Here is a 12,151-nt window from a genome sequence, read left to right as displayed (position 1 = left end):
TACATGTAACTTTATGGGAATAATTAGAACTCAATGTCAGGATCGTCTGTAGGGAAATAAGAGCCTAGGACACAGCTTAGATTTACAAGGTATAGGGCTTAACTACTGTAACTTTGAGTTCTTGAACAAGCAGCAACGGGAATTAATACATGTAGAGAATATGATAAGGTATACAGCTAGTTCTCAGTTTAAGTGCTTATAATTTGAGCAGTTTCTTAATTTAGGACAAATTAGTTTGTCACTTTAACATGCTTGATAGCAATTGGAAAACAGGAAACTTGATGGAGTGGTTGATGCATCTATGGGCTATTGATTCGTTTATTTTTTATAAAGTTCACCTTCTAACAGTTCTGCCTTCACATTTTACATGACCTTAATCAGCATTAAAACATTTTTAGTTATAGAAGGCCTTTTATAAGCTGTTTAAATGTCTTGCGCAAATATCTGTGTTTTTTTAGCAATTCAGATCTTTCATGAGAAGTGAACTCCAGAACACACCCTAACACTTTTATAGCATTCTTCTGTGGAATGAGTTTTGAATTCATGCTTTTTTAAAATACACAGCATTTTTCAGGAATGCTTCCAACATATAAATCAAGCACTACCTGTATTTAGATTTTCAGAAAGCTTTTGGTAAAGTCCCTCATATACGATTCTCAAATTACATGCAGTAGGCATTTAGAGAAATGTGTGTTTGGATTGGAAGTTGGTTGATGGGTAGAAAATGGGGTAAAAACTCAAATTACGGTGATATAATTAATGGAGTACTACAAATGTTTATACTAGGACCACTGTTCTTGCTAGTTTAGGACAATGATCTAGATTCTGTTATAGGTTTGATAAGAGTCAAGTTTGTAGATGATCCCAGAAAACACTGAGGATCAGCAAATACTGTTTGAAGCAAGAAATTACATTAAAAAAGATTTAGCTTAATTTCAAGACTGGGCAAACACCTGGCAGTTGACACATAATATCCAGAGGAACTGAAGATTACATAGCAGTAGCAATAACAAACTATAAATGCAAAATGTGAAATGCATGAATCTCGAAGAGGCTAATTAACAGAAAAGGATGCATTTCGCCAATGTGGGAAAGCAATAGAAAAAGCAAGTTGAAAGGATAGAATTGGGTGCAATTTAAATTGAATAATTGTCCAACATGCTTCTAAGATTTCCTTCAGGTAACAGTGATCAAAATGACATGCTGTACCCTGAATAAGATTGTTCATCTAGGATCAGACCAGGAAAGAGAAACAAGGTACATTTTGTAGTCTAAAGAATTTCCTACATTACTGAAAATATTCTCACTGCTAAGAATACACTGTAGTAGAATTTCCTAGTACGCTGACAGGCTGAAAAGACCGAACCCGTTTAGTCTTGAAAACCATGCACCAGGAGGCCATTCAAGGGCATTGACAGTCAATCCGCTGGTCTTTTTCAGTATCAACAGTGAAACGTGAACCAGAGGTCACAAGTGTAAACTGAATGGAAGTGCATTTAAAACTATGAACAGGAGGCTCTTCTTGACACAAGAGGGTAACTGAAGTAAAAAACAAACTACACAGCCATGATATGGAAGTCTAAGCCCTGTAATCTTTCAAGAAATGGCCGGATGATCATCTTGGATCAAGCTACTTGATCTTGGCTACTACCAAATGGGATGGAACCATTCTTAAGACCAAAGACAAAATACAGCGCCGGCAGTGGGCAGCTGTCTGAGAGGATAAAAGGTGTTGGTTTTGGTCTAGTTAGGGCTTTGAAGTTTGTAGTAGGAAAGATGTAAGCAATCCATCTTTCTTTTATTACTGGTAAAGTAATTCTGACCCCAGTTGGTCTTGACCGACTTGTCTTGAATACTCACTTCAGTCATATTGGAAGTACCACATCCTGTTAAAACTCCCTGCCTCCCTTTGTTTTTGAATGCTGTTTTCAATCACTTAAAAGCTCCATCCATTAACCTTTCTGTACAAAGTAGATTAAATAGAAAATTGGAACTTCCTCGGAATTAACAGACTCGGTGCTCCGGCGGTGCGGTAGCAGTGCTGGCTTCTGGATGAGGCAGACGTTGAGTTAAAATAGATTGTCTGCCTTGGATTTTATTTAATGAACTACAGAAAAGTGCTTTATCTTCCCAGAATGCATGGTTTTATTTGAATGCCGCCAGTGGTGACTACTTTAATTGCTAGTTGTGTAAGGGTGTTACCCTAATGCCTGTTTCATACTTCCTGAATAATATCAGATTAGCATGATTTTTCACTGGTGTCTGTCCACCCCTGTCACATTATGGGTTTTCACAAATGGCTTTGGGAAGTTAGAAACAGGCATCTAAGTTCTGCCATTGGTGGAGTTAATTAAAGCATTATTCTTTCACACTGGGTCTTTTATTTGGGCAGTTGATTTGGTTTTATAAAATCTCTGACCGTGCTCTCAGCTCTTAAAGCCATATTTCTGTGTCTCGGGCTTCTTGAGAAATGCAGGGAGCAGAAGGTTAAATGTATAATTGCAGACAATCCCATGGAAAATTGATGTGTGATCTTCATTGCATGCAACCTGTTTTTACAACAAATATTAAAATTCCCTGTCATTGTGTTTCCCTAACAAGGAAATATATACACTACAATAATGTAATAAAGTTTACTGTAGGTGAAGATTGAGCCAGGCATCCACTATAGGATATAGTCAGTGATCTAACAGGCTTCCTGGGGCATGAAACCATGCTATAAAGTTCATGTATAAACAAGAAAGTTCCATGGTCTAAATAAATCATAATTTGATTGTATATAAATTATATAATAAGATGTACTGGGACTATTTGTCAGAATTTCTTATCGTAGTGGTGAATTAGTTTTCGTTTGACTGTTAAAGCTCTTTTCATTTTGAAGGGGTCTCAGTGTTGTACAATAACACTGAAGTTGAACTTCAAATTTCTGGTTTCACAACATAGTTACTTGATGGGACAGCCTTATACTGTACGTGTTTTTACTTGCACTTCAAGTCAGAGCTACCTAATTTTCAACTTACTGCATGAATCTAATTAGTAATTTGCGTAAGAAAGGGGTCCAGTAGGTACTATACATATTCTAGTTTCAGATTTATTCAGGATTAAGTGATTAAAAAGCTTTCAACCATTCTTTCTGTTGAGCTGTAGTCAAGCCAGGTGTTCAGCATAAATTAAGTCTTCGGTTTTATGTGGGGAGTAGTAGTAATGTTTATTTATTAAAAATCCATGCAATCTAGTATCATCTTAGGCTTTTAAATGTGCTTGTTTCTTTTGTGAAGATTTATAGTATTTAGAGAGAGAGCTGTAAAAAGTTTCCACTGCTACAAGTTTGTAAGTTTTTAAAAAGCATTAATTGTATAATTGAATCTCTCTTTGCAGTTTTTGTATCCCTAAATGTTTTGAAATAGCTTGGAAGGTGAAAGTTGTGCTGTTCAGATTTACATTACATTAAAGGCCTTTAGAAAATTTTAAGAGGTCATGATATTCTGTGGCAATGAACTGTGGTGCAAAGGCCTTCTAAGGAAGACTAGTCCTCCTAGCTGTTTTAGGAGTTCATAATTCTTTTAATTGTGGTCATCACTGATTGTTTTCAGAGTATATATTAAAAGCTCTGCCAATAGAAGCAAGAATTGATAGCATAAATGATATAAAAACCACGTTGGTATATTGTAGAAAATTAGAATAAAGGCAAATAATATGTTGTCAAGAAATTAATGCATTTCCTGCAGTCAAGATTATAATAGCATTGCAGTTTGAAGAAAAAAATAAAGTAGTATTTTCTTAACTCAGAAAATGTGAGCAGATATGTAATGTCAAAACTGAGCAGTTTACTATAATGTTCTACTGTCACATTTAGAAAGCAAATCTGATTTTATTTTAGGTTTAACCTGTTTGGAGCAGTACACACTTTGCATCAATCATGTTTACACCATTCTAATTATAATGTGATATATTATAGGATCAGTGTAGGAGTCCCTGTGTTAACTGTGTTTTCCAAGTGTCAGATTCCATGCATGTTAGTATGCTGAAATACTATAGCAAATGACCATAACTCACTGCCATTTATTTTGCAATGAACATGGGACAGACAGTAAAATTGTGACAGGAAAAACCTGTCAGCTTTTCATTTTTATTCTTGGAATCCTAGGGAATTGTGAATTATAAAGATCAGTCTGTTGAGGAAAACTAGGACCCATTTTATTTTGACCGGCATCAGTCTGTTGTATTTTCTGGGGTGGGGGCAGGTAGGGTTGTGGCCTCTTCATGAATCTGTCCTTGAAAGCAGCCGTGCAATACGAAAGGTCACATGAATGAGGAGAAGGGAATTTATGCCGGAATGTTTGGATTCCTGAATGTGCTCTGCGCTGTCCAGGTCACAATAACTGCAGACAGTATAAGTGAGAGAATTTAACCACAAGCAGCACCAGGTGTTGCTAAACATGTGCCGTCATGCACACCCATAAAATGATTTGTATGCATTCCATGTAGAAGACATTAAGTGAATTTCTTTTTCACACTGATGATTTACAGCCAAAATATTTGATTTCTCACCTTTTGCCTTTGTAATTGGCTTTAGCTCTTCAATTTTGAACATTTTGGGAAAAAATGCTTGTTCAATGCTTGTGGAATTTGAATGGATTTGCCTTGATCATTATCTTGTCTGAGTTGACTGCTAAACACTTTTTCTTAATGGTTTTAAGGGTTAAACTGCAGTGTTGTCTAATATTTGTCAAATTACATGTTATACAGTTCTTAACATCCAGTATAGTGTATAAAAGAGCTTGCTGAACCATTGATCTCTGATGAAAATTTTCTTTAACTTTTTTTTTCATCTATAATACAAAGGAATAAAATGTCTGGCTGGGGGTGGTAATGCAAAAAGCAGTAGCAGATGTTTTACTTTTATTCTAAGTTCCTGGTCGCGGGAATAAGCATCTCTCTACAATAACAGCTGTCTTCCCCTGAGAAAACTGGGCCTCTGAGTTTAGAACAAGCCCACAGCCTGCGAAAATAAAAACATGAGCCACCCGGTTTGGCCACAGTGTGATGAAATTCTGGCGTTTCGCTGGCAGCCGTGTAGAAGGTGCTCAGCCTGGTCAGCTCAGTGTATGCCACACGGTAACATTTGTCTACTGTATGTAAGCTGAATCAACTCGCTGATTTTGTTTGCTGTCCATTTTTAAATGTTTCTAAACTATTTGAAATTATAGCTATTTAATAACTAAAAACCATCAACCTTTTTATCATTTACATCTGTTTCTTGGGAATTATAGCTACAATGGGGAGCTCCTCCATTTTCAAAAGCACCCAGTAAACTTGTCACAACACAAGGGAGAGCATTTCTGTCAAGTCAGGCAAAGAGTGTACAGGTGTTCTGCCACAAGCTCCTGCAACTAGAGCCTTCCTCATAAACAGAGCAAAATGGATAGTGAAGTCTTAGCTTGGGTTGATTTGAAATATAGGATACTGGTACATTTCCAAATTTCAAGATTTTTTTTATTCCTAAAAGTTTTTTTCCCTGAAACCTATAGAGCTACCATCAAATGACACTGGAATGATTGTCACAATCAGATGACAATAGGATAATGATTTACTGTGGTAAAGTTGTTATATCACTCTTGAGAAGCTTTGTTAGGTTGCTAAATTGCTAAGAAACGTGGTACTTTTTTTTGCTTCAGGGCTTTATTCAAATATTGCTGGCTCTCAGAACATTTTATCTGGTGGTCAAGAGTATTAAAATATTTTTACATTCTTAGTCAAAACAGCACATAGAAAAATGTAATGCATGTAGCACTGGGATTCACATAAAACATTATCTTTTCATAGTTCTAGGAATAAAACACATTTTAAAATTTGTAGTGTTTAGTGTCTGTGAATTCAGTGAAAAAATATCTAGACCCTTCCTATGAAGGAAATGACCAAATAATGCATGCATGTCTTCTTAAACTTGATATTCAAAGTTTGAGTGCTCAGACACTGTAAATGTTAGGGAAAACTAAAAAAAATCCTGTTGATTGCATCGTTGCATTGCAAGTATTCAGACCTCTGAATTCCTACACCAGAGAGTTCAGGATTTCTGAGAGCCAGCAACACTAATTTGGTGGTTCGTCTATAGTAGCACTCCCTTGCAGTAATGGAGGGAGGCATCTGGCTAAAACTACAATACCAGCAATTCTATAAACCGTGCATTGTTCAGCAAACTCAATGGCATATCAACAAGTTTATAGAAGTCTGTACTTAGATAAATGTATTGATTCATATTCATTTGCATATTCTCACTGCATCTGTCTAGACAGGAGACTAAAATCTGTAGCACGAAGCACCACACATATATGAGTAGAAACATCAATGATTGCCAAATTACACAAACTGTAAAGGTTAAAACATGACACAGCATTTAAAAGTTATGAAATTGCATGTTTCTTAATAAAGTTGAAGTGCCTTGCAAAAGTATTCAGACCCCTCCTATGGCGACAGTAGCTTTCAAGTCTTTCTACAGATTCTGTCACAGAAACAGGGTGTTTCTCGAAAGGAGTAGGGGTGTAACCCCGGTGTCCCAGCCAAATTTCCCATTGGCCCTTACCAGTCATGGCCTCCTAATAATCCCCATCTGTGAATTGGCTTCATTACTCTGCTCTCCTCCCCACTGATAGCTGGTGTGTGGTGAGCGCTCTGGCGCACTATGGCTGCCGTCGCATCATCCAGGTGGGGCTGCACATTGGTGGTGGTGGAGGGGAGTCCCCATTACCTGTAAAGCGCTTTGAGCGGGGTGTCCAGAAAGTGCTATATAAGTGTAAGCAATTATTATTATTATTATTCTTGATAGAATTCAAGTCATGGCTTTGAAATGGGCACTCAGAGGCATTCACTTTATTCTTAAGTCACTCCAGTTAAGCTTTGGCTAAAAAGGTGCTTTTTTGTCCCATTTTACATCTGAAGCAGGTTTTCGTCTAAGCCGGTTTTGCAGAACTTTGCTCCCGGTTGCAGTACTTTGTGTTCCCAGTCCTGACAAGCTTCCCAGTCCCTGCTGATGAAAAGCAGAACTCTTACGTAACATTGCCACCATTATGCTTGTCAGTAGAGATGCTGTTAACTGAGTAATGCACTTTGTTTGGTTTGTGTCAGATGTAATATTTTAGCATTTACACCATAAAGTTCAATTTTTTTTTGTTATGACCGTTATGTTTTGTTGTAAACACCGTTTGGATATTTTTTCAGTTCCATAAATGCCTCCTATGTGGAGTGATCAGGATACATGTTGACCTCTGCATATTTTTACCCCTTTTAGCCACTGGGCAGCCTATTTCAAAGTTACCATTGACTTCACAGTAACATCCCTAACAAGTTTTCTTCTTGCTCAGTTTGGAGAGTCTGCCTGGTATAGGTAGACTGGGTGGCTTCTGCTTCTTAATGATCTGTTTCACCATGCTCAAAGTGATATTAAGCAACTTTGAAAGATTTTCATAATCTACTGATTTGCACCTTTAAACAAGATTATCCCTGCCTTATTCAGAAAGCTCCTTGGTTGTCGTGGCTGAATCTTTGCTTGAAATTCCCTACCTGACTGAGAGACCTTACAGAGATGTATTGTGAAATCATGTTAACCACTATTATTGCACATAGACAGAGGCCATTAAACTAATTGCGTGGCTCGTTAAGGTAATTCTGTGCACTTACATTACTTTAGATTTTCCTCAACAAAAGGTTTGAATGCTTAAGCAATCATGATTGCCAACTTTCAAGCAGCTCAGCGTGAAAACTGGAAGGGTTTGAATATTTTTGCAATGCACTGTATAACAAAACATGAATGTCTGGATTTTCACAACTTATTTTAAAATTAAAATGTTGCACTTTTGAACTTGCTTTGAAATGTTAAAACTCCTTTATAATCCGTTTCTCTGTGTAGGTCTTAGCCCTCTTTTTGTGTGATAAAAATGAATCATGTTTGCATTATTAATGCAGTAAGTGTGTTTCCAGAAAATAAGGAGAACTGATGCAAATTCCCTGTCTCTAGACATTTGATGTTCAGTTTATTTTCCTTATTACACTTCCATGTAGTGGAACGGTGGTGTTGTGCTGGGTCAGACAAGCCATTACATTTATGACAAAATACAGGGTTTTGAGACAATGAGAGCAATGTGTAGTCTGACCTGTGTTCACTAACCCTTTGAACATCATCTTCGTGGGAATGGCTGCACTCCCAGCTTGGCGGGTTTCATCACACCGAATCCTGCCTCAGACTTGTACCTCACATGTTGTGGCAAATACTCACAGCCGATCACCATACGCTCTTCAGAAGCTCTTCTGTTCAGCCATTGAATTCCCCACTTGGCAGGTATCATTTCTAGTTTGCTCTCAAGTCACTGACCATGTAAAAGTAGGTAAGGGCACGCCTGGAAAGCTTCAAAACTGCTTGCATTTTCTAGTTGTAAGACTGTTTCTAAACTTGGTTGTTTTTTTTTCCCCTCTAGGTTGAACAGTCCAAGGTTTTAATAAAAGAAGGCGGAGTCCAGTTGCTTCTTACAATAGTAGATACACCTGGATTTGGAGATGCTGTCGACAATAGTAACTGGTAAGACCATGCATGCAGGCAAAAATGTGCTGCATTTAACACATCCATTCATACAGCAAGAGCAGTATTGAGAGGTGTAAAATATTTGGCTTGCTTAACAGCAAAATTAGATTCTTTAAATAGTTAAACTGCTATTATTGTGAACTGATTATGATTACACAGGTATTTACTTTTCTTCAGCCTTGCATTATTCTACACTTGTTCCTCTATTGTCTGTTTTCAGGTCTTGACTGCTCTGTTCACGTCGGCCTTATGTTTTTTTAAAGCCCTTTTTTGTTTTTGTCACTTTTTTTCCCTGTAAATTAAAATAAGCAGATGACAATGTATGTCTTGTTGCAGCTGGCAGCCAGTCATTGATCACATCGATAGCAAGTTTGAGGATTATCTCAATGCAGAGTCTCGTGTGAACAGACGCCAGATGCCAGACAACAGAGTGCATTGCTGTTTGTACTTCATTGCACCTTCAGGTCATGGGTTAGTATGGCGTGTTTTTGTTCTTTCTGTGTTCATGTAGTACTGATTTTATTGCCTTGGTGATGAATGTCAAAGAGGGAGGTGTTCTGCAGAAAGTCCCATGACATAACTTAATGAAGCATTTCTAGTTGAAAGTCTGTTACACCTTTAAAATAGGTTGTGTTTTTAGTTTTTCTGAGTGTTGGACTTGACAGTTGTCTTTATTATTCTTGGTTTATCGGACATGCTTACTCTGGTTGGTATATCATGCATAATATTTAGTTTTAAATGTTATAAAAATCAAATATGTGCACAGCTCCTCTGTTAAAACAAAAAAACCAAAATTATTTAAGGATAAAAAATCCTTAAATTGAATTAAAAACTATGGCACTTTGACATTCAAGTATAGACTTGCTAATAAAGTACAAAGCTATTTTTATTTGTAATTGATTTGATTATCAAATTGATTGTCACTTATTACCATTTTGCAATGGTTTGTACATCCAGTCAATATTTATAGTGTAGTGTTATGTATTTTGCATTGCAAAGGTTATTACATAGGAGTTTCCAAATGGTTTGACTCCCAATCAGAGGCACATCAAGAAAACTGCTAGCTGTTTGCTAAGAGATTACAAAACATCTCTGTTGGGCATTGTTTGTGTAACAATTACCCCTTCAGTCTGTCTGATATATGTAATCATTAAATGACAATTGTAATATATCTTGTTGAAGTTTACCATTTCTTATCTGTTTGGCTATTTAGTTGAGAAGACACATTTGTTTTATTTGACACTTAAAATGTTGTACAACAAGCATTTACTATCCAGCAGAAGAATGTGAAACAAAGATCTCGACTTTGACCTAAGAGTTTGTTTCGCAAAAACAGTTTTGATATTTTACCGGATCCTACTCAAGCTGCTCCTTCAGAGTCTTGTTGGTTTCTATGCAGTTTGCTTCTTGGATATCGTTCTGCAATGTAGGGAAGCATGTACTTCAGGTTATAGGAAAAGTATAGATGTTTTTCTGTTTTGTCAATATTATTCACACCTTGTCAAAAAAAAAATGCAAAAAATCGCAAGTAGGGAACCTCTGTTCGCAACGTGTCTAGCCGTAGATTGGGCAAATCAGATGCCAAATTGAAAGTCATAATTTTGTGTGATCTTTGATAACAGAATATTGCCTTGCACTCTAAAGTACATATTCTTTGCAGAGGTGGAAGGCTCAGCTGGCCAAAATGTTGTATTTTAACATCCCTGTGGTTTTATACATCATCTTATGGTGAACTAGCCTAATAATAAACCTCCTACTGTTTTTCTAGTTAAATGATATTGTATACGTAATTCAAACAATCTGGTTTCTTTTGCAGGCTAAAACCTTTGGATATCGAGTTCATGAAACGGTTACATGAAAAAGTGAATATAATCCCCCTCATTGCCAAAGCTGATACACTCACACCAGAGGAATGCCAACAGTTTAAGAAACAGGTGAGAATGGAGAACCTTGGCAATACATGTATACATATTTTTTTCTGTATGTATTTTAGACAGTCAAGTAGCTGATTCTTTGAAACAGATCTTAATCCATTTGCTTCCTGTACACAGAACAAACTAACCTGTTGAAGTTTCTTCTTTGTGTGATTATTTGCTAGGTTTATGAACAGCAATGCCTTCTATCAGCGTCTTGAAAACGCAGTAAGATTCTAGTCTAGTACCGATTACATATATCTTCACTTCACTGCCTTTATGCTGGAAAAACTGATGGGGAACCTCCGCATGTTTCTGTTCTTGAACATGCTGCTGTTCAAAATTGTTTTCAGCAGAGGGTGTAACATTAAGAAAATTACAGTTTGAGTGATTTTAGACATAAAGATGTTTTCAACACTTTTAGTACTGTGAATTACAACTGGTAATTTAAAAATACTTAACAGTAAGAAAAGCTAAGTTGATAACAGGGCCAGCAAAAACAGAATAGCTGTGGTGATTTCAGAAAACAGCAGTTAGACTGAATGTTAAGTAGCTGACAAACCAGAAAAAGCAGTTCCTTGGAATACAGGTTTGCAATGTTTAAAATATTCATTAAAGTCTGCTGAATGTTTCTTTGTGATGACATTTGTTTTACACGTGTATACAAGATAGTGAGGTCGGTTTAAAAAACTCTTTATATGTGCATGTGATAGTCAGAGTTTTCCAGAGTCATTGCATTATTTTAATAAGTTTTACCCTCCCATCTCATTTCTCTGCTAGATAATGAGAGAAATTCAAGAGCACAAAATTAAAATCTATGAGTTTCCAGAGACGGATGACGAGGAGGAGAACAAGTTAGTTAAAAAGATCAAGGTAATGTTTTTTTTTTTTAGCTGGCTAAAATAAAGAGCTGAGCCAAGTGGTTTCCATTGCTGTCAGTGAGAATGAAGCTGAATGAAGACAAGCAAACATGTGATCCATCACATCACAGTTCCACAGCCATGTTGCATACAGATTATTGGAATACAGCACTGTTGAGTCAATAAGATGTGCCTGACCTTGAAGCTGTTAGTTTATGTTGGTCAATGCAGCCATTTAAACCAAAACCACAGGAGAACTTTACTGCTACAAATTCTTTTTCCTTAGTATTTTACTTCAGACTGTATAGTGCCATACGCTGGCATGACACAGCTGTAATTTGCAGCTATTGGTGTTTTTCTTTCGGAGTGTTTTTTAAGTGCAGGAAATACCAGGGATGTGAAAGAATTCTAAAAATTTCCAAATATATTTCTGAAAATGTTTCTTTGATGACTAGTTTGGCTTTCTGTTCAGAATTAAGATTCGATGAATATTAGCGCACAATGAGAATGTAACCGATCTCTGTTCTGATCTACTTAATGTGCTAAATGACTTTCTAGCAAATTATAGGTTTAAAGATCAGGAAGTACAGGTGGTATTACCCCTTCATCATGTCTCCACAGGACCGTTTACCACTGGCAGTAGTAGGCAGCAATACTATAATAGAAGTCAATGGAAAACGAGTGCGAGGAAGACAGTATCCTTGGGGAGTTGCTGAAGGTAGGGCAACAAAATTTGAAAATGCGAGTCTTCTATTTTGGTTCTCGACTAATGTACTTTTTCTTTAAAATAGCTGTTTCAAACA

General features: G+C 36.7%; 1 protein-coding gene across 3 annotated transcripts in view; it reads left to right on the top strand.

Moving 5' to 3' along the window:
• Window positions 1–12,151, top strand: part of septin7a (septin 7a) — a 44,343-nt gene that overhangs the window by 21,284 nt on the left and 10,908 nt on the right. For all 3 annotated transcript variants that reach the window (XM_088929740.1, XM_088929741.1, XM_088929743.1), the window contains 5 exons: window positions 8,472–8,572; window positions 8,912–9,046; window positions 10,392–10,509; window positions 11,269–11,361; window positions 11,970–12,066. In XM_088929740.1, coding sequence (XP_088785866.1) covers window positions 8,472–8,572; window positions 8,912–9,046; window positions 10,392–10,509; window positions 11,269–11,361; window positions 11,970–12,066 — 544 coding nt within the window. The remainder of the gene's footprint in view (window positions 1–8,471; window positions 8,573–8,911; window positions 9,047–10,391; window positions 10,510–11,268; window positions 11,362–11,969; window positions 12,067–12,151) is intronic.

The sequence above is a fragment of the Atractosteus spatula genome, chromosome 12 (assembly GCF_055471065.1).
Source record: "Atractosteus spatula isolate fAtrSpa1 chromosome 12, fAtrSpa1.hap1, whole genome shotgun sequence".
Classification (NCBI taxonomy): Eukaryota; Metazoa; Chordata; class Actinopteri; order Semionotiformes; family Lepisosteidae; genus Atractosteus; species Atractosteus spatula.
Note: the sequence above shows the minus strand (reverse complement) of the source record. Positions and strands in the feature narration are given on the sequence as shown.